At 49.6% G+C, this 20,818-nt stretch overlaps 7 protein-coding genes across 7 annotated transcripts; 3 read left to right on the forward strand and 4 right to left on the reverse strand.

Moving 5' to 3' along the window:
- Positions 1–279: 279 nt before the first annotated feature.
- MIND_00460700 (uncharacterized protein) lies at positions 280–2,584 on the reverse strand (the record flags this gene model as incomplete). The annotated part of the gene is made up of 3 exons (XM_037361417.1): positions 280–547; positions 605–2,076; positions 2,126–2,584. 3 exons carry the CDS (start codon positions 2,582–2,584, stop codon positions 280–282), a joined length of 2,199 nt encoding a protein of 732 aa, XP_037221709.1.
- Positions 2,585–2,706: 122 nt separating this feature from the next.
- On the reverse strand, positions 2,707–6,186 carry MIND_00460800 (uncharacterized protein; the record flags this gene model as incomplete). Its single annotated transcript, XM_037361418.1, has 15 exons — positions 2,707–3,118; positions 3,167–3,314; positions 3,365–3,556; positions 3,607–3,722; positions 3,776–3,882; positions 3,936–4,031; positions 4,079–4,267; positions 4,827–5,008; positions 5,202–5,265; positions 5,312–5,413; positions 5,462–5,579; positions 5,622–5,759; positions 5,806–5,887; positions 5,941–6,072; positions 6,117–6,186. 15 exons carry the CDS (start codon positions 6,184–6,186, stop codon positions 2,707–2,709), a joined length of 2,148 nt encoding a protein of 715 aa, XP_037221710.1.
- A 38-nt stretch (positions 6,187–6,224) lies between these two features.
- On the forward strand, positions 6,225–9,709 carry MIND_00460900 (DNA mismatch repair protein; the record flags this gene model as incomplete). Its single annotated transcript, XM_037361419.1, has 13 exons — positions 6,225–6,402; positions 6,447–6,590; positions 6,640–6,687; positions 6,735–6,755; positions 6,808–6,902; positions 6,951–7,818; positions 7,869–8,373; positions 8,423–8,514; positions 8,561–8,709; positions 8,762–8,851; positions 8,899–9,020; positions 9,068–9,187; positions 9,235–9,709. 13 exons carry the CDS (start codon positions 6,225–6,227, stop codon positions 9,707–9,709), a joined length of 2,907 nt encoding a protein of 968 aa, XP_037221711.1.
- A 258-nt stretch (positions 9,710–9,967) lies between these two features.
- On the reverse strand, positions 9,968–13,386 carry MIND_00461000 (PH domain-containing protein; the record flags this gene model as incomplete). The annotated part of the gene is made up of 23 exons (XM_037361420.1): positions 9,968–10,222; positions 10,273–10,328; positions 10,377–10,398; positions 10,449–10,619; positions 10,668–10,675; positions 10,726–10,755; positions 10,801–11,119; positions 11,171–11,289; positions 11,335–11,403; positions 11,448–11,541; positions 11,585–11,638; positions 11,685–11,843; positions 11,890–12,075; positions 12,123–12,164; positions 12,210–12,233; positions 12,284–12,366; positions 12,413–12,429; positions 12,484–12,583; positions 12,630–12,640; positions 12,691–12,830; positions 12,882–12,993; positions 13,044–13,072; positions 13,126–13,386. The coding sequence occupies 23 exons, from the start codon at positions 13,384–13,386 to the stop codon at positions 9,968–9,970; spliced, it is 2,361 nt and encodes a 786-aa protein (XP_037221712.1).
- A 97-nt stretch (positions 13,387–13,483) lies between these two features.
- MIND_00461100 (PH domain-containing protein) lies at positions 13,484–16,066 on the reverse strand (the record flags this gene model as incomplete). The annotated part of the gene is made up of 9 exons (XM_037361421.1): positions 15,830–16,066; positions 15,651–15,781; positions 15,488–15,602; positions 15,306–15,438; positions 14,465–15,259; positions 14,283–14,417; positions 14,165–14,231; positions 14,084–14,118; positions 13,484–14,037 (listed from the first exon to the last, which is right to left on the reverse strand). The coding sequence occupies exons 1-9, from the start codon at positions 16,019–16,021 to the stop codon at positions 13,484–13,486; spliced, it is 2,157 nt and encodes a 718-aa protein (XP_037221713.1). The 5' UTR covers positions 16,022–16,066.
- A 135-nt stretch (positions 16,067–16,201) lies between these two features.
- Positions 16,202–18,167, forward strand: MIND_00461200 (6-phosphogluconate dehydrogenase, decarboxylating; the record flags this gene model as incomplete). The annotated part of the gene is made up of 11 exons (XM_037361422.1): positions 16,202–16,209; positions 16,255–16,288; positions 16,342–16,444; positions 16,497–16,937; positions 16,966–17,232; positions 17,280–17,491; positions 17,542–17,604; positions 17,653–17,737; positions 17,788–17,933; positions 17,981–18,059; positions 18,112–18,167. 11 exons carry the CDS (start codon positions 16,202–16,204, stop codon positions 18,165–18,167), a joined length of 1,494 nt encoding a protein of 497 aa, XP_037221714.1.
- A 251-nt stretch (positions 18,168–18,418) lies between these two features.
- MIND_00461300 (Asparagine synthetase domain-containing protein 1) lies at positions 18,419–20,724 on the forward strand (the record flags this gene model as incomplete). Its single annotated transcript, XM_037361423.1, has 14 exons — positions 18,419–18,527; positions 18,569–18,714; positions 18,767–18,787; positions 18,836–18,936; positions 18,991–19,012; positions 19,058–19,252; positions 19,300–19,362; positions 19,414–19,571; positions 19,616–19,693; positions 19,737–19,935; positions 19,986–20,009; positions 20,059–20,124; positions 20,177–20,359; positions 20,410–20,724. The coding sequence occupies exons 1-14, from the start codon at positions 18,431–18,433 to the stop codon at positions 20,722–20,724; spliced, it is 1,668 nt and encodes a 555-aa protein (XP_037221715.1). The 5' UTR covers positions 18,419–18,430.
- Positions 20,725–20,818: the final 94 nt, after the last annotated feature.

Here is a 20,818-nt window from a genome sequence, read left to right on the forward strand (position 1 = left end):
GGGAAAAGGGAAAAAAAAAGGAGGAAAAGATATGCAAGCAGGAGATACAAATAAGAAAACACTAATAATTGCAATATGGAAGAAGCTGAAAGTGAAAAGTAAAACGTGCCACTCCCGTCTAGTTGTCTTCACCCGACGTGCCCCTCGGGACGCGATTGGCAAGGGCTTCATGGCAACAAAAGTTTTCCAAATACCCTCCCTCACGGCCCTGGTCACCGTAGCGGAACTCGAGATGAAGCTTCGATCGGGTTCGAAACCCTTCACTCTCCCTCTCCGTGATTATTCAGCCAACCACTTTTCATAGTTCTTGGCGTACTTGTCGAGAAGCAGGGAAAGATCACGGATAACGAAGGTCAGCACAACAGTCGCGAAGAATTGCGAGGCCCGCTTGAGCTTGTTGTCTGCGGCGGCACGGATGTCTGGAGGCAAAGCAGCGTATGCTGGTGCCACAGGTTGGGCGGTGATGGCTTTGGAATGCTCATCGAGTAATTGGGCTCGAGAAAACAGCTTTTCCAGCCCAGACACGTAGGTTTGCGGAGAATCGAGGCTATGAAAGGGATTGTGAGCAACGTAAAAAAATAAGGTAGCTTTGTGGGAGACTCACTTCTTTCCGTTGGTTAGTTTGTCGAACCGACGCGAGAGTTTATCACTCCAGGTGGTCTTCTTGACAACGAAGCCCTCCCCGACTCCCAGCTTCTTTCCAAAACTAGCAACGATGCCGTCACAGACATTCAAGAACTCTTCCAGACGGGCGATCCATGCATCACCCTCTTTGCGACCAATGCTGCCGATTCCAAGCGCAAGTCCGCTGCTGACATTACCTGCGCCAAAGTATTCGGAACTGCTTGTCTGCATCTCCTCCAAAGCAGAGCATAGAATGTCGACCACCCTGACTTTCTCAGCGACATTGGCCAGCTTTGCCCCGCCCTGAGACCAGACTTGGCGTGGTACATGTAATCGCCGGGTCAGGTAACCACCGGTGGGCGATGTGATTGTTCCCCGAAGTTGGTTCATCAAATGGTACGGCTTGCGAAGGGGATCGTTTGGAGGTGCAGGTGGCAGGGGGGAAGTTGGCGTTGATGGGTTTTGACCGAGATGGGGAGGCCCGAGAGAACTTGGTACAAGGTCGGTTTGGACAACCAGTGAATTGTTGGGGTTAAGTTTGGACGGAAATGACGATTTGCGCGGGGCTACGCCATTACTTGGGGGTAGAGGCGGAAGAGGATCGATGGTAGGTGATATCCTGCCGTTGACTATTGAAGGTCGGCGGCCAGGTTGTGATGCCGAACGTGGTCGACCTATTGGAGCGGTGGGTAATGATGGAACAGCAGTCTTGGGTACAGGGTTTGAGTTTAGAGATGAAGTAGACTCTGCTGGCGAGGAAGACCGTTCACTAGCAGGAGTGGACGATTTTGTAGACCGCCGTTGGTAGATGGTACCAGAAGTTGTTGAGCCATTGATTATGCCTGCGGGGGGCTCAGAACGGGGCGCTATTTGAGATGAACCACGGGGTCGTGGTGTTATAATATTCGGTAAACGGGGGGAAGGAGGGGGTCTAGACAATGCAGCGACTGGTTGTTGTTGTTGTGATGGGACTGGGGGGAGTGGAGGAGAATCGCCCAAACGCGGTTCATCTCTATTCTCCTCTTCCAAGGCGGCTAGTTTGCTGCCAGAATTTGATCTTCGATGGGTTGTAGATCGACCGACATCGAGGAGATTGGGGTCATTAGATAATGGTGGTGGAACTGGGGCTGGTGGCAAATGAGTTGGAGGAGGGGGCAGTGGGGCACCCAAGGCTGCTGCCGAGGGTTTTCTTGGGCGTCTTATGCGAGGGGGTTCTTCTTCATACGAAACAGCAGCCGCATATGGATGGGCAATTGACCGGTCATTGTTACCCAAGACAAATAAGTCTGCTGGAGGTTCTGTCGGAGAAATAGGCGAGGTTATCGCCATTGTAGGTGTTGGCTGGGCAGCCTCTGCCGCCATGACAGAGTACTCATGGGTGACAGAGTAGGGTATGGGGGGAATGTTGTAGATAATACTGAGGATGTTCATTCTGTCGGCATAAGTGTCATGCTAACCAAGTCAGTGTGGCCCTTGAGATAAAAAGGAGCATTGAACTCACTATGTTCTGCAGTCGCCTGACTTCTTCCTCCTGGGCCACTGCGCTCCTTGGACGACCATTCCGGCGTTTTTCAGTGCTGTCTTCCCCCCGTCGCACCCTTTCCATAACCTCGCTTAAAAGGGCAACACTACGAGCATAAGCGATGACTGCTGCCTCTGGTTCCTCGTTTGTTGAATCCAGTTGGACTGCCTCTCGAGCCAATTCAAGTGCGCGTGTGAGAGCCCGTCTTGATGACGGTATTCGCGGTTCTGACCGTTGCTCAGGTGCAGTTAAGAGAGAAGTGTTGAATATAGAGGGCGGGGGAGGGTCCTCAAGTTCATCCTGGCTATGACTAGTTGCAACCCGTCGCAACATTTCTGGCGAATCGGGAAGTGGTGGGATGGGAATGTTGGGAGCGGGCACGTGAGGCGGTGGTAGCGCTGGCCTTGTGGCCGCACTGGACCGACGACGGGCGGCCATGAATTGGGAAGGAGGAGCAGGAGAGAGAGATTGGTGGTTCATCGCATGCTTGTTTGATGGAGATTGATGGGTAAACTATTCGTACACAAGGACTACCAATAGATCGTGGCTATCTATATCGACTACGCTGTGCTCGTAAAATTGTTGAAAATGAGAAGGTTGACCGTCTCAGCAGGTAAATCTGAGAGAGCATTGGGCGTTGCAAGTTGAAGCAATGCCCGCTTCAACTGAGCTGGGGTCAAAGTTGGGATTGGTGCGACAGTTTCCTCCACAACAACGGGTGATGGGAGAAGGCTCGCTGCCCAGTTGGGAAGAGCAGAATACCCAAAAATATACATCGTCGAGGACAACGCAATGGCCATGGGACGTTGGAAAACACTGGTCTCCACTAACGGCTCAGCATCAAACTTGGGGTCAAATGCCTTGGAGGGGTAGAGCGAAAGCAGATAAGCCAGCATTCCAGCAGTATGGGGCGATGCCATCGAAGTTCCAGATATCGTGTTCTCCGCGGAAGTGGACCCAATCCAGGTTGACCTGCCGCCAGTTCGACACAAAAAAATGACAGGCAATGAGCAAACATACCTGATGTTCAGACCGGGAGCGAAGACATCAACACATTTGCCGAAGTTGGAGAAGTACGCCCGTTCATCCGACAAGGTGGAGGCACCGACAGTGACTGCCTTCTCAGCGGCAGCAGGAGAGTAGTTGCAAGCATCACGATTGTCATTTCCTATTTTGTCAAGATAAATATAACGGACCAGAGTCAAAAGCACAACATACCAGCTGCGACAGCGAAGTGGAGACCCTTATCGACAGCAGCGTTGACAGCACGGTCAAGAGCGTCTGATTTACCACCGCCCAAACTCATGTTGGCAACGGACCCTTTGTGTGCGGTCTTTCCAGTCGCTTTGAATTCGGCTTCGGCTTTAGCTTTCTTGGCGAGCGATGCGGTTGTGGCAAAGTTAACACCACCTGTTTCCGTGTCAAAAATAGCCGACATGAGGAATCGGTCAACTCCGTACCAATGACATCAGACATTGAACCAGAGCCATTCGAGCCAAGGACCTTGACTGCGATTACATTGGCAGCTTTGGCGACCCCAAACTTGCGAGAGGCGATAGTACCAGCGCAATGTGTGCTGTCATCCGGATCATGTCAGCATAACAGCGTCATACTGCGCGTGAAACGCACCCGTGTCCATTGCCGTCCTCGTCAACATCGTTCTGAGGAATGGTGGCGCCCCATGAAGCTCTTCCTTGGAACTCCTCGTGATTGATATTGATGCCAGTGTCAATAACCTAGAGAAGAAACAGTTTAGCACCAATTGCAGAAAGAAAAAAAACAGACAAACGTAGACATCGACGCCGTCGCCGCCACTGGGGTCGTAGTCGTATCTAGTGAATGTGCCCAAGCTGAGTTTCTTGCGGTGACTAACGCGAGCGAGTCCCTAACACCGATTCGTGGGCAATCTCTTGGCGGTTGCATGTGACTCACCCATGGCGCCAGCTTCTGTGTTTCCTGGATGCGGACCACCTGGTCCCGCTCAATGAAGTCTACTTCAGGCATGGTGCGCAAATGCTCGACAGCCAGTTGAGAAAAGCGGCCAGCGTAACCATTGGTATGTTCATAGACGTGAGAGATGGAGAATACGTCGTCAGCCAAGGGGGCAGCGTCGTGAATGGCCTGGAGAAGGTTGAAGTGGTTCTGCATGACAGAGGCCGGGGTGTCCTTCTTCAAAACGACAATGTACGAGTTGTTAATTGGCCCATAGCGCTGGGTCTCAACGAGCGGAGCAACGCCAACTGGGAAACGTTGCGGTGGTTGAACGAAGGGACTGGTGGATAGCGGCGTGCTGGAAACAACCGCACTAAGTGAGAGTAGAGTTAAGGTCAAGACAGACGCCATGGTGGGAGTTCAGAGCAAGCGTCGTCTTGGGGTTGATAAGGCACACAGCCCGTGACGTATCGTGACTTGCCTTGAACAATCCTCATGTAGGTAGCTTGCGTGTCCTACTGACAGTACTGTAGGCCAAAAGAGTGTAATTATTAACCAAGTACGAAAGTAACAACAAGTGAATGTGTCCAAAAAACGTTGTACGGGTATCTTATCAAACCTCCATGTGCTCTTAATCGCGGAATTCTGCAGAACCTTGAGCAGCCAAACGACTTTCCAGGTTGCGGAGTGACTCTTCCTACGTAAAAAATGCAATGAGTCAAAGGCGTGTTACAGACTGAATGCTTACCTTGGCCAGTAGTTGTTGACGTCGTTCCGTGATTTCTCGCTGGACGCGCAATTCAATTTCGCGCAACTTTTCTTCCTCTTTCCTCAACTGTTCTTCTTTGAGGCGCACGCTTTGATTAGCCATCTCCTCTGGGAGGATTGAAGAATCTTGCATGTCGGGATTGACACTGCGAGACAATTTCTCTGTGCGATAAGTTTCGTAAAGGACATCATGGGTGAGGGACTTGAGGTCAGAGAGGTGCGAGCTAGAGAAATGTAAGACAGAATTGAGACGAATAGTGAGAGACATGCTTCAGTAATGCGCTTCGCAGACGGGAGAAATCAGAATGCTTGGGATTGTCCACCTCGGCTATGCCCCACGGATAAACACGAGCACGGACAAACTGGCCGTCAACCTCCACCTCTTCCTCAGAGCCAATTATGGCGAAAGGAAGAAGCGCCTAGATCAATTAGCCCAAAGGACATTAATACAAAGGTTACCCTTACACGAAGCTCGCTATTGTCCTGGATTGTGTCTTCGTCGTCTTCTTCGATGTCGTAGGGGAAGTTGTAGACCAGCATATCATAGTGCTCAATATCTTCCATAATCTGGAAGCCAATATGTCAATGTTTTTGAGGGAACTACTGAGATCTTACCCGTTTTTTGAACCCTTTCAGTTCACTTGGGGTCAGTGTGTCTGCCTTTCCGATGACTGGGATGACATTGACGCGGGGAGAAAGCCGGCGCATAAGTTCGATATCCATTTCACGCAAACTACATCTTAGCCAAGGCGAAAGAGTGGAAGAATGAGCTTACGAGTGTCCGGTCGGCGGGATAAAGTATAAAAGGGCGTGTACCCGATTATCGCGGAAGCGAGGGTTCCGCTTAATGCGAGATTCTTCAGCTAGAATATCGTCGTATTGGCGCTCCAGGTAGCCCATAATTTCTTGGAACCTTGCAAATAGTCAGGCATGGGAGTGTACCGGTCTGTTCAGCTTACGCGGCTTCATTGTCGATATTGTCGCCAAAGCCAGGAGTGTCGACAATGGTAAGCGCGATTCGGACCCCATCCTCCTCGAGTTCTGGGTGCAAAATTATATCATTGAAAGAAGAGACGCGACAGAACATTACGAACCAACATTCACGGGCTTGATTTTAACCCCCACCTCTATATGCGCCGTTTCGGGATCGTCAGAGACCTTGTGGGTAAGGACCTCGCTTTCGCACAAAGTATTGACGAAAGTGGTGCGACCAGTCCCAGAGGCGCCTTTGGACGATTACAAATAGATTAGCACGCGATGTAACACATACCAACGACCATGACGGTGAACTGGACGCCCTTTTTCACCTTGTTCCCGCGACGCCGAGCTGCAAACGACATTTTGGTTTGATCTAGAGTACCCTAGTCACGCTTGTCACATGCTTGGTGCAAGCAATAATGTCTTCGTGCGAGGTCTAAAGATTCAAAAGCGTTTTTTTCGCGCAAGAGGCCCCCAACTCGCGGTTAATACCAAAAAATCCTACGCAGAACTCCCCAATACCTATATTTTACCTGATGGGACGCCTGCACAACCCCTTGAACAATGGCATGCTAGCAGTAAGTCACTAAACACGACTATTCCTAATCTCAACTGTTTTTAGCCCAAGCTGAAGTCCTAGAAAGTAGCAAACACTCAAGATCACGACGCCGTGTGGCAAAAGAAACATTGAGTGCTATTCAGGACACTTCAGATGGGGTCCTAAAGAAACCCAAGAAGAGAAAAGAGGTTGAAGTTGTTGATGACGGTCAGTCTACACTCAATGTCTTCAACAGCATCGACCTACCACTTTCAAGATGTTAAGTCGCGTCCGAAACGCGTCTCCAGGAAGGTTAAAGACGCCGGTAAGGTCGCGTCCTATTCCGTAGCTCAACCGCTAACAGTTGTTCAGAAGAAGTGGAGTCCACACCAGGTATGCCTTATCCGTGTGTCGAATTGTCGAATCTCACCACAATCGTGTCAAGTTCCAAAAGGTGGTGTCCTGATGCCCGAGATTCTCGAAAACTTGCAGCGTTTTCCCCATTGCATCCTATTCACCCGTGTTGGCAAGTTTTACGAAGTACTTTTTTTAACGACACCTAAAATAAACTGCCAATCTACTTCCTAGTCTTACTACGATCAAGCGCATGAAGTTGCACGTCTTCTCAATATCAAGCTTGCTTACCGAAGATGGTCCAACAAAGTCGTTCCTTTCTGTGGCTTTCCCCTGCAACACATCGATAAATATCTCAAAATTCTCGTTCAACAAAACGGTCGTTTTGTAGCCCTGTGCGAAGAGTTTCCGCGCTATAATGAGCGGGGAGTTGTTGCCTTTGATCGGCGGGTTGCTCGTGTTGTCACTCCTGGTACTCTCATTGACGAATCTTTCCTCAACCAATACGAGAACAACTACCTCCTGGCTATTAGTCCCTCTGTCAAGGGCTCAGGACTCGGCTTTGCGTGGATTGATGTGTCAACAGGGGAATTTTATACGAAACTCGTTGCCTACGAAGCTCTTCGAGATGAACTTGCACGAATCGGACCAAGAGAGATTGTGCTCGACAAATGCTTTGAGCATGCGCAACCACCACAATTGCGAGATGCTCTCAAGGAGGAGTCCCGCTGTATTTCCTTCACGACTCCACAAGCGGACGCTCAAATGGAGGAAGACAGAACCGAGTTTACACCGGTGGATGACGTGACAAGTACTAGTAATGTCCCGTCTGTGCCCCTCCTCTCAGAATACTCGCAACTCGAACAAGATGCCATCAATGTTCTGACGACGTACTTGCGGGTGAATCTGCTTGACCACATGCCAGCATTGTCTAGTCCTGCTCGCGAGGGAGCAATCCCTCGGCTTCAGATTGACTCCCACACTATCAAGGCACTTGAAATTCGAGAGAGCCTACGGGAGGGTGGAGTGAAAGGCAGTCTTCTGAGCGCAATCAAGCGAACGAGGACATCCAGTGGCACGCGTCTTCTTGCACGTTGGTTGTGTTAGCTACTCCTTCCTCCATCTGGCTGCCAGATCTGAATATCTCGTCAGGTTCGCCTAGTACTTCTCTTCCAGAAATCAACGCGCGACAATCGCTAGTCGCATTCTTTTATAATCGAAGTCACTTCCACGATGATCTCATTGTTGCTCTAGCGAGTGTCGAAGACGCAAGTCGGATTGTCCAAAAGTTTTTGCTTGGAAAGGGGGATGCCACTGACCTGCATGCCGTTCGTTCAACAATAGTGACATGGATGACCATCAAGGCCCGCATTTTACAAGAACGCCAGCAAGAGGAACTTGAAACAGGTCAAACACAACGGGGATTCCAAGCAGATGAATGGAACAGTTTGGATGCTCTTATCGGTCGCATGGCCAAGCTACATGAACTCTCGGATCACATCGGCCGAGCCTTGAAACCGAAAAGTCAAATCACATCGTTTGAGTCCACAGACGGTGTTGACGACGAAGGGATAGCTTCACAGTCTTCGGACCGTGACGGTATATCCGCTCGACCTGTCTGGCGCATCGGAGACTATAACTGGACGATCAAGCCTGAGTAAGTCACCAACCATTGTTTTCACTTTGAATGTGCTTGATGTCCACAGTTATTCAGAGAAGCTCTCTTCGCTGCATATTATATTGGATGATCTGATTTTACGGCGGGAAGCTTTGCAGAACGCCCTCCAACTTAAATATGGTTTGGTGTCAAACTTGGTCCACGTACTCTTCTGAAATGAATCTAGATGCCCCATCGCTCACTCTACGGTCCTCTCCAGCGCATGGAATGCATGTCCATCTTCTGAAAGCGAAGCGAGACTCTAAACAGATCAATCAAGATCCAGCTTTCGTCAACATTGCTGCGAGTGGGACAACCAAATGCTATTTCCATGGTGTAAGAATGTCGTGATCCCATGTGTCTTTCTATGCCTCATTGCCTGTAAAAGGAATGGGCACAACTAGGAGGGCAAATCATTGAGACTGCTAATGCGTTGACTATGGCGGAGAAGGAAGCGTTCGAGTCTCTGCGTTCTCAAGTGCATACATTCAAACCAACCGTTGATCAGATTTTAACGATCCGTAGGTCAATAGTCATGCCCCTCAACTTCGCCGCAACGCACGAATCCTCGATGAACTCGATGTTACTCTGGCGTTTGCGGATCTGGCAAGGGAGATGAGATTCGCACGTCCGACCCTAACGGAAAGGTTAGAGTCAGACCATGTTCAGACGATTGCATTCAACCTTGATTCAGTCAAGTTTATGATGTGAAAAACGGCAGACATCCTACCGTTGAACTCGGTCTCTTAACTAACGGACGTGTCTTCACTCCCAACTCTCTTCAGTTGACCCCCGAGTCACGCTTGCATGTCATGTTAGTTCCTCTGTCTTCTTGTGAAGCCCTCATGCTGATCATCGTAGCACTGGTCCCAATATGGCGGGAAAGTCGACTTTTCTGCGACAAAGTGCACTTATCGTGGTACTCGCTCAGGCAGGCTCGTTTGTTCCTGCCGATTCCGCAACCATCGGAATTGTCGATAAGCTCTTCTCGAGAGTCGGCGCCAAAGACGACCTGTTCCATGACCGAAGCACATTTATGGTGGAAATGCTAGAAACCGCTGAAATCCTGCAACGTGCAACGCCCCGAAGTCTTGTGATCATGGACGAGGTTGGCAGAGGCACTACCGTCAAAGATGGTCTTGCGATAGCTTTCGCCACAGTCCACCACCTCATCACCTTCAATCAATGCCGCGCCCTTTTTGCAACTCATTTTCATGAGATCGCCGACATCTTGGGCTACCCAACTTTGGACATTTTCAAAAATGTCGGCTTTTTCTGCACGGATGTTGATGAAACCGACGCAAGCCTTCATGAGCTACTCCGGTTGATAACCTAATTTTTCGCAGGACAATCATTTTGCCTATTCCTACAAGATGCGACCGGGAGTCAATCGCAACAGCCATGGATTGAAGGTCGCACAACTGGCAGGGCTGCCGACATCAACGATTGATGTTGCGCGTGATGCGCTCACGTGGTTGAACGCAAGCAAAGAAAACTCGTCTCCAGAGGGCCTCAAGGCCTTAGGGGAAGCCCTCTTGAAGAAAACATCAACAAAATAACCAAGTCGTAAGGTACTTTTTGTTGTGAATATCAACTACAATGCCATTTGTGAACGGATGTAGTTAAGCGCACTACCCGCTTGAAGCCATCGGACCTGGTCTTCAGACATAGTGTGCTTGGTGGGGATTTCGAAAACATCCCCGTTGGCCTTGGTCACCCTCAATTTGATTGTGGCCGAGATATTGCCAGAGAGCAGCTGGGAAACACCGACAGTTTTCACGTCATCTCCAGAACCGATGCGAGAGTAATCATTCTTGTCAACGAACCAGAGAGGCAGAACCCCTTGTTTCTAAGAACCATCGAGTCAGCACGACATTTTCATCAAGTGAGGCTAGTTGCCTTGAGATTGGTTTCATGGATTCGGGCGAATGAGCGAGCGATGATCATGTTGCAACCTGTCTGTGAGTAAGCACTATAATGTCGCAGCAGTGGCTGTCTCTGACCATAGAAGCGGGGCTGCAACGCCTGGATTCCAGTTTAAAGCTTAAAAGTACCAGAGTAAAACCGCCACTTACTGCATGTTCACGAGCGCTTCCCTCTCCGTAGTTCTCGTCAACAACCAGGGCCCAAGGCTGGTTCCGTGCTTTGAAGCGTTTGGCAACACCGGGTATCGTGTCTGTCGTTGTCTGTCCGTCGGGACCTTGATCAAAAGCAACATTTACTTCACCCCCTTCGTCGTTAGTAGCCTAAAAAGATAAGCTATTCACGCTCTCTTCCGATGGGATGCAATGCACCGTAATAACTGAACCAAGCTCAGCTTTAAGCCGTATGGCTCAAACATGGGAAACTTACGAAGATTTTCGGATATATTCGTGAGATGCCCTGCGTTTGTTCAGCAAACACAAAGTCACAGTTACACCGACTTGCCTTTGTACTTCAACCATGGCCCAGCAGCTGAGATATGGTCGGTTGTGCATTTGCCTCTTACTCTCATCAGAACCTTCATTTCAGGGAGCTCCCGGATCCCGTTAACGAAAGGGCTAGTAAAGGGCTCGAGCAATTCTAGGCGTTGCGAGTCTTTGTTTATTATGATTTCTGTGTCGGGCTGAGGCTCCGGGGTTTGCTGTGGATAGAACGCATTTTGTCCAGGAGTGAATCCAGCGGGCGGCAGGTCTTGACCAACAGGTGCAGCGAACTTGAATGTGCCGCCTGACGGAAGAGGGATGGTATCTTTCATCGGGTTGAACTGCCGTCCAATATTAACAAAACTGTTGATGCCCCTTTAGCAAAGAAGAACCTGTAGACTCCCGGAGAACGCCATCGCAGTTACAATTGTCGGTGAAGCAAGGAAATTCATAGTGCGAGCATTGCCGTCATTGCGTGACTTGAAGTTGCGGTTGAAACTAGTTAAAATCGCTGCAACATATGAGACAATTTGCCCAGTATGGCAGGCATGCAAACCGTTTTCTTCGCTTGGTTGATCCGTCCGCTTCCACTGACCGATGCATGGCCCACACGCATTCGCAAGAACTACGCTTGTGAGAACGAGAGGAAGTTTAAGGCATCAAGCACACCTAAGGCGCCAACATCCTCTAGTGTGGAAGTGACGTTGTCCCGTTCCATTGTAGCGCGGATCTGTTCAGATCCAGGGGTACAGAGAAAGGGAACCTAACCATTGTCAGACAGATAGTGGCTAATAGACGAAGCAAACCTTGGTTTTGAGTCCAGCAGATCTTGCTTGAGACGCAAGGTCAGCCACGCTGGTCTGATAAACGTCAACCAGCGACTACAATCGAGTATTCGAGCTTGACCATATCCTGGTAAGAGCTATTGGTGCACGATCCAATCAAAGCAGCGGAGAGGTCGTCTTTCCATCCGTTCTCCTTGACGAATTCACCAAACTTAGACAAAGGTGTCGCAAGATCGGGTGTAAATGGTCCGTTGATATAAGGTTCAAGCTCGGAAAGGTTCTGTGTGCGATTAGGCAATCATGAATACCAATAATTTCAACCCTACGATTTGGATGAGTTGATCGTACTCAGCCCCTTCATCCGCACTAAGGAATCCTTGAGCGGCGGCCTCATCAGCCGCGCGAGCCACAGGGGCTCTGCCGGTGGCATTGAGATAAGCACGCATAGCAGCAGTATAAGGGAAAGTTGATGTAGTTGCACCAACTTCTGCTCCCATATTGGCAACACATGCCTTTTCAGCTTCATAAGACAACGCTCATAAAAGTAAACAAATCTCACCAGTCCAGTACACGACTGGGCATCAACGCCAGGACCAAAGTACTGAAATTGTCAGCAAGTGCACTATTATTTTGCCTGTTAAAGCACCTCGAGAATGCGCCCAGTCCCTCCCTACCAATCATTGATGAGTTTTTTATTCCACACGAATGGCATTCACATACTCGAACTGTGAGTTTCCCAGCGATATGAAGGATGAGATCTTTGGGCGAAACCCAGGGGCCCATCTTTCCCGTCAAATGGATGCCTTTGTCTCTCAGACAGCAATCACACGCAATGCCAGAAAAGCTGACCAACTATTTCCGGGTGCCTGAACATAGAGCTGGTCAGTGTCTGGGTTACTGCAAGAAGGATCGAAATTCACTTGAGTTCCCAGGGAGTTCCTGTCATTGCATCGACGGCATCTGCCCCTCCGACGCCTATTGCAAGCATTCCCAGACCGCCGGCATTTGGTGTATGCGAATCTGTAGCTGTTAGAGGACAAACTAGGCCAATGCAATGGTTTCTCACCCGTCCCCAGCCTATTATATGTGAGTTAAACGCGCGCGAGAGAGAGAGAAGATGAACAGACATGAGCATCCCTGGAGCCGCGTAGTTTTCCAGCACAATCTGGTGAATAATTCCGGACCCAGGACGCCAAAACTCGATGCCATATTTGCGAGCAGCGCTTTCGAGAAAGTCAAAGACCTCTTGGTTCGTGACAATGGACCGCTGAGCCATCAGTGAGTAAACTGCGAATGAATTTGGGGCATTCTTGGGCACCTCGAGATCGGATTTCGCCCCATCAACGGCTTGGATGAGATGGTCACAATGAATGCTTGCTGGGACGACCGATTGGGCCAAACCAGCGCTCATAAATTGCAAGAGAGCCATTCTGATTTGTTATAGAGAAACTGACTCAGACGAATATTTGTTTGGGCTTACTGAGCTGACGCGTCTTGCATCGCAACTCGCTACCATACGAGTCAGAATTCAATTCGGTGATGGCCTTCAAAAACACGCCTACCTCTGGACGAAGCTGGAGATATGCCTGCCCCCGAAGCTTCCCCTCATCCCCAACACGCTTCTTTGGATCATAGAGGTGAGAATAGAGAATTTTTTCTGCCAATGTGAGCTTATGGTGGATGTGTTGTCTTGCATCGGCCAAGTTTTGGATCAAGAGGGCATATGGCGGTGTGATGGACTTGCAGTCTTTCTCCGAAAGTGCTGCATGCGTCGCCAAACGGCGCCGACCAGCAGCCTTTCCAATTTTCTTGACGCAGAACATGGGCGTTCAGTCCAACCCAATCACCGGCCGAGTATTTCCGAAATATCCGAAAAAGGGTATGTCGTCATTACATAAAATTAGCACCGATATCGTTAGTCTACCATAGATCCACACTGTCCTTCCATCCATTAGTCCTGGACTCCCAGTATCCGCCCGTGTACTCCCACTCGCCGTTAACTTGCTTGAACCAACGGGGAGAAACCTCTTTCCCACTCTTCCGTCGACTACGCTGTAACTCTTCCACCCTCGTCTTCTCACGTTCAGCAAGGTCCACATGCCCTTCCTCCAATGCTCGCACATCCGGACGGTATCTCGAGTCGGTTGGTGGGAGTTTACCCTCCATATCACTCGTGATCTCGTTCAATGTAATGCCGAACGATGTGAACCCATAGTACGCTTCGTGGTCAATAATCGGCGGTGTTGCCCGCCACAGAATGCGGAAATGCGAATCATCTAGCGTTTGAGACACTGAGTCGTCCCACTTGCCTTCCAATTTGGCTGTAGCTTGACCGCACTGCACGACGCCTGATATTTGGTTGGATGCCCCAAAATACCCACTTGGTTTGAATTCAACAACACATCGAGTCGGCACACTCGCCACAACATTCTCGATCGTCATCTTACCCACATGCTCGAAGTATTTCGTGCCCACTGGAAAACAGTCAAGGCCAGCCATTCAAACACGATTTGAACTGACCCATTAGATTCCGCATGAATGAAGATGGTTTATTCCTGAGCGTCGTCAGATGGCTAGCGGTCACGCAATGCGAAAAATTACCAAGTATACCGGTCATCTCCGATGGTTAGATATGTGTTTCCCAGTGGAATAATCTCCAGACTCTTCCCTTGAGTTCGGTCAATAACCACAGAAGAAATGCAGCTGTAGACAAACTCACCCCAGAATTTAGTCTTGCCGGTAGACGTTGCCTGCAAAGCCCAACCTGGGCCTTCGGCGTGGTATGCCATCTCCAATGGATGATGGCGAACCTTCTCGGCAATGAACTTCATTCGATGGTCTTCGAATGTTTCCCCTAAGAGATGGGTCAGTTCAAGTTTGGGCAAAATAAAGATGCTTTACCAAGCATGGGATTGAATCCCTTTCTGCCGGAGCGATGCCGCGTATGGGCATAACCCGACACGGCAAATGCCGCAACATAACAGATTCTGTCGACAGGATCTGTGGCAGCAGCAGCGAGGTTGAGGAGGTCGTAATATTCAACCTCCTCAGCGGCACGTTGAAGAAGGGTCAATGGTTCGTTGAATGAAACAGGGAAGGTAATGGTGGAAAGGTCCTTTCCGACATTCTTCTTCAACACAGAAAACAGACTCCCTTCGTCCCCGATGGAAGGCGAGGGCAAATGGGTCCTGTGCACTACGTGTGATGGTTCTGGTTGCTCTGTAGAAACTTTCTCTGGCTCCCCAATGATATCTGTATCAACACTGGAATGTCCCAGGCTGCTAGTACTGTCGTTGGCACCGATCTTGCTCGGTTGGGCAGTAACATCGAGAACGAATTCTTCTGCTCCATCGTGACTTTCAGCGTCAAAGTCAAACCACTCATTGACACTCTCGGAGGTAGTTGTGGTGAGTACGGATGTGCGTTTGCGAGAGATTGGCGCGGAAAAGGAAGGGACGGGTGAATCGGAAATCCGAGGTATGTTCTCGGGTTCTTCTGCGGTGATTGGGAGAGGAGAGCCCCGCAAGGACTGGCCAACAACATCTGTGATAGCAAGAGACTGAATTGATTTAACCAGAGAGCCGTGTTGTGCTTTCAGGGTCTGAAGAATGTCTTGAAGTTGTTGTGTTGAAGTCGTCTTCTCGGAAAGCTCTGGGGGATTGTTCTCCACGTCGTTGAGTGCGGCATGATGAGAAGCTGTCTGGTCGTTAACAAAGGAAAAGGGAGTACAGAAGGTCCCCACTTCGTTTGAATAGACCAAAAACGGCCTTGTCTCCTTTGGCCTTTTCCTTCTCGACTTTGGCTTTGGGCGGTTTGAGATGGGACGCGCCTTCGCGTGGTAGAGCAGAAAGGGCCTCCTCAAGTTCGCTCAGTGTCTGGTGTTCCTTAGTCTTAGCGGGAAAGGTTACTAAATAGCATACTTGCCTTTGCCATCTCTTCCAGGACAACACCCGATTTATTGACATTGACACTGCCATGGCGGGTCAAGTGTCGCATACTCATCGAGCGCCGGGACTCAGGGCCAGTGCCGATGAACCGTCTACATGAGAAATGAGTGTCTTGCCGAACTTGTTTAGAAGTACAGCACCTTAAAGAGCTCATCCATAGGTCAAAGTCGGCGGGAGTCAGACACTTGAGATGAAAGGTTCCAGCGTTAGAGTCAATGTGAATATCCCTCTGTCCTGGTGCGGTGGAAATAGCGGAATCGTGAAGAGAGAGCTAGGAAGTGTTAGAGCCACTGGTGTCTGAATTAGATCCACAACTTACTTGGTCTCGAATAGGTTGGGCTTGATTGAAACTGTAGGCCAATACGCCGTTCTGGTATAGAGTGAAGTACCTCCTTGCGAAGCCTTGCATCTTCTTTCGTCTTTTCTTGAGAATCCATCCCTCTCTGATGACCACACCGGCGGTTGGGACGGTGGCGGCAACGAGGGTCCGCAAAGTACCGACGGAAGCCATTCCTGATCGGGTGTCACTTTCTGACTGAAGCCATGTCGAGGTCAAGTTGCAAGAGTTACTCACGAGCACGGTCAAGCTCGGCAATGATGGACTCTAGATGGGACACAAAATCGGGTTGTCACGCATCTACGGCCCGACGAATCTTAACCATCTACCCCCACTACCATCTCTTTCACGAACATGGCTACGTATGTCCTCGTCATTTATACTACTCTTTCTCATCGATTTACCAGCGGAGACATCGGCCTCATTGGTCTTGCCGTCATGGTCAGTAGTAGCGAATGAAACCCAGATCGCACCAGCTCAATGTCTTTATGTAGGGTCAGAATCTTATTCTGAACATGAACGACAAGGGCTTCACTGTTGTTGCTTACAACCGGACCACCTCCAAGGTTGACCATTTCCTCGCGAACGAGGCCAAGGGTAAATTATTCTCTGTCATCATCCCCAACGCGATTTAGTCAGCGCTTTCAAGGTACCAAGATCCAAGGCGCCCATTCGATTCCCGAGCTTATCGCGAAACTCAAAAAGCCCCGCAAGATTATTCTTCTCGTCAAAGCTGGTTCTGCTGTTGACGACTTCATCGACCAACTTATCCAGGGCGGTCTTGAGCCCGGTGACATTGTCATTGACGGTGGTAACTCCCACTACCCCGATTCAATCCGTCGCACCCAGACTCTCGAGGCCAAAGGCTTCCTCTTTGTCGGCTCTGGCGTCTCTGGAGGTGAAGAGGGTGCCCGTCATGGCCCTTCTCTTATGCCTGGTGGTTCTCCGGCTGCCTGGCCCGCCATCCAACCCATCTTCCAGAAAACAGCGGCTCAAGCTTACGGAGAGCCTTGCTGCGATTGGGTCGGTGAGACCGGCTCTGGTCACTACGTCAAGATGGTCCACAACGGCAAGTACAATCTCTTTCCCGGTGTTGTGTAAAGTCTAAATACTAATAGGTATCGAATACGGCGACATGCAACTGATTGCCGAAGCCTACGATATTCTCAAGCGCGGACTCGGTCTTGCGGAGGATGAGATTGCCGATATTTTCCTCAAGTGGAATAAAGGCGTCCTTGACTCCTTCCTCATCGACATTACCGCCAACATCCTCAAGTTCAAAGACGATGACGGCGAACCTGTTGTGTCCAAGATCCTCGACAAGGCCGGGCAAAAGGGAACTGGTAAATGGACGGCCATCGCTGCTCTTGATGCTGGCACTGCAGGTCAGTGTTGCTTCCAAATTTTTCTTGTCATGACCAATCCCCATTAGTCACCCTCATTGGTGAAGCCGTTTTTGCCCGTTGTCTCTCCGCAATCAAGGAAGAGCGTATCCGGGCCAGCAAAGTTATGGATGGACCCAAGAAGGAGCCTTTCCGTGGCGACAAGCAGCTCTTCATCGACGATCTTGAGCAAGCTTTGTATGCCTCCAAGATCATTTCTTACACCCAGGGCTTCATGCTGATGCGAGAAACGGCGAAAGAAGTGCGTGATTTGTCATTCGTCACTGACAATGCACTTACCAATATCGATAGCTCAACTGGAACCTCAACTACGCTGGTATCGCTAAGATGTGGCGTGGCGGTTGCATTATCAAGGTGTGTGGTAGTTGAGATTCTGTCCAATCAACTGACGGGCATTGTTAGAGTGTGTTCTTGAAGGATATCACTGACGCCTACGTGAAGAACCCCAAACTCGAGTCCCTTCTTTTCGACGATTTCTTCAGCCGAGGTCAGTACTTGCTTCTTCTTTTACTGAACTCTATCTAATGTACTCTTCAGCCATCCGTACTGCTCAACCTGGATGGCGACGGGTCATCGCTCAGGCTGTCCTCTGGGGAATTCCCACGCCCGCTTTCAGCACTGCGTTGGCCTTCTTCGACGGTTACCGCAGCGAGGTTGTGCCTGCCAACCTTCTCCAAGCTCAAGTTTGTGTTCCGCCTAGTATCGATAAGTCTTTCTCACACAGCCACAGCGCGACTACTTCGGTGCGCACACCTTCCGCGTTTTACCCGGCAAGGAGAACGACAAGTTCAAACTCGGCGAGGACATCCGTATGTGTCAACTAGGTTATGCTTTTGAAGCTGATCTGATGTGATCTTATAGACGTCAACTGGACTGGCCGCGGTGGAAACGTCTCTGCTTCGACCTACAACACATAAACACTTGGACGATTGTGAGGAAAAGGCAATTTGCTTGGCCACTCCTTAGAGACCGCGTATATGTTAGAACATGTGTACGGATAACAAATCAAAGCTGTATTTCTCGCGTTTTGGAGGTTTTGGGAATCGAACCGTCAGGGTGTTGCTAGCTCGTGTCTTGTCCGTATTCATTCCTCGCTAAGAACTTCCATCTAATCGGCTACGATTCCGCCAGAATATTAAAAGGAGTTCTTCAACCTGAATTGAGACGACAGTTTCTACCCATGTGCGGTATTTTCTTCACCATCCAACAAGAACAATCGCAGTCCTCTTCGTTTCTGGAGTTGTGTCAAGCCCTTGAACGCGTGAACGGAGCTCGAGGTTGGCCTACTCTTATACCACCACAAAATTCAACTCCCCAGGGCCGGACGCACAAAGAACTAGACGCATTTCATTATCTGACGACCTGATCTTGAACTTTTTTGGGTCTGAACTGCTCTTGCGTGGCACTACGGATGTCGTCCAGCCACACGAAGCCAATGGCAATATATTCTGTTGGAACGGCGAAGTACGTTTTGGAACCAGGACTGCATCGATATTTTTGATCTGACCATAATTAGGTTTTTGAAGGAGTTTTAGACGTATGTCGTTTTCTTCCAAATTGAGGACCTTTCAGCTCAGACGAACAGATCGGACAAGACGAAAACGACGGTGTCAAGCTCTTCGAAAAGTTGTCTTCTCTTGATTCTGGTCGGGAACTGTGCGATTTGTTTGGGAATATCGAAGGACCGTATGTTCTGGCTTCCACATTAGGATTCTGCAAGGCTGATTACTCTGCATGTAGCTATGCATTTGTCTACTACAGTGTTGAGTAACTCCATCGCTCATTCTCCTATGCTCAACCATACCAGGCAAAAACGCGACGCCTATTCTTTGGCAGAGATCCTCTGGGCCGCCGTTCGCTGCTCATACACAAGCCCACACCTGAGAATCCCTACCTCTTACTAGCATCCACTTCGATTGGCAGGGACACTCGTTATGATTTCCAGGAACTCCCTACAGAGCACATCTGTTGTCTCGAATTAGGGCTGCTAGGGGACCGCGACGTGAGTTAGTTGTGCCTAGTTCCAACGGACAAAGACAATGGTCACAGCTCGTCAATGGACTTGAATCGTACTGGACAATATTCAATCGTGCTTCGACGAACGCCCCTTATGTGAGCGGCAAATTCCACACGGAGAAACACTGAATATTCAAGGAATTGTAGACCCAACCACCTCGGATTTGCGAGGATGTGCCCTCAGACGATTTGCCTCTCTTAACCTCTCTGGAGACCCCCAATCGTTTTGAAGAAGCTCTGCAACAGTTCTTGGATGTACTCGACACCAGCGTAGCATTGAGAGTCCGAAACATCCCCAAACTTCCGTGAGTCCCATTTGCCCTTGTAAACTCACATCTTAGATCCGTAGGGAGGCTGGAGCTGCACGTTTGGCAGTTCTCTTCAGTGGAGGTGTCGACTCCACCGTCATTGCGTTCCTTGCTGACAAGTATGGCGCGTATTTGCTTCGTGAAAACCACTGAGGAAGCCAGATACATACCGGTTGACGAGCCTATCGACCTGTTGAATGTTGCGTTCGAGAACCCGCGGAAAATTAGGCTTCAGAAAGAAGAGAGAAACAAAGGCATAGGTGGACAAGAACCCCCTCCATATATGGTTCCGGATCGAGAAACTGGCCTGCAAGAGTTGGAAGAACTTCGGAAATTGCGTCCCCATCGTCGTTGGAATTTTGTGAGACATGATCCTCTAGTTTGCAGGCTGTTCATATATCAGGGTAATAGGTAGAGATTAATGTACCATACGAGGTGAGCTGTTTTCCTCCATATATTATAGTTACCTGAAGGAAAACTGCAGGAGTCCCGAGCAGCACAGACCGAAATCGAGGCGGTCATGTTTCCAGCACGGACAGTTATGGATTTGGTACTTTTATTCCACTGGCAGATCAGGAAGTATCGAATAAGTTCCCCTCCAGAGCTTAGCGATGGCGCTATTTTTTGCATCAAGAGGTCGCGGAGTTCTAGGTGATGAAGTAACCCCATATCAAAGCCGAGCTCGGGTTTTGTTGAATGGGCTGGGAGCCGACGAGCTTTTGGGCGGTTATAGCAGACACAAATCAATCTACAAGGTCAAAGGGTGGAAAGCGCTTATAGAAGAGGTAAACCCTCAACACAAACTTTCTCATCCCGTGTTTGACGCGCTTTACAGCTTCAATTAGACATTGATCGAATCCCAACACGCAATTTAGGACGCGACGACCGTGTAATATCTGGATTCGGCAAAGAAATGAGACATCCATTTTTGTCACTTTCCTTGGTAGATTTCGTTGCCAGGCTGCCAGTTCACTTGAAGATGGACCCTCGCGGCGCAGCTACAGAGGGAGACAAGGCACTTTTGCGGCTGGCAGCAAGACGGTTGGGTCTGGTTGAAGCAAGTCAACGGAAGAAGCGTGCTATGCAGTTCGGATCGCGTTCAGCGAGGATGGAGGGTGAAAAGCACGGTGATACTTTGTTGGAAGGATAGATATTTGTTGTTCAAGAAAGCTATCGGACTTCAGAGACTGAAAGCAAGTTGTGTTTTTGACATGTCACACAATGTCACATCCGCCGAGCGACGC

Source organism: Mycena indigotica, assembly GCF_014461135.1.
Source record: "Mycena indigotica strain 171206Taipei chromosome Unknown Mind.scaff0004, whole genome shotgun sequence".
Taxonomy (NCBI): domain Eukaryota; kingdom Fungi; phylum Basidiomycota; class Agaricomycetes; order Agaricales; family Mycenaceae; genus Mycena; species Mycena indigotica.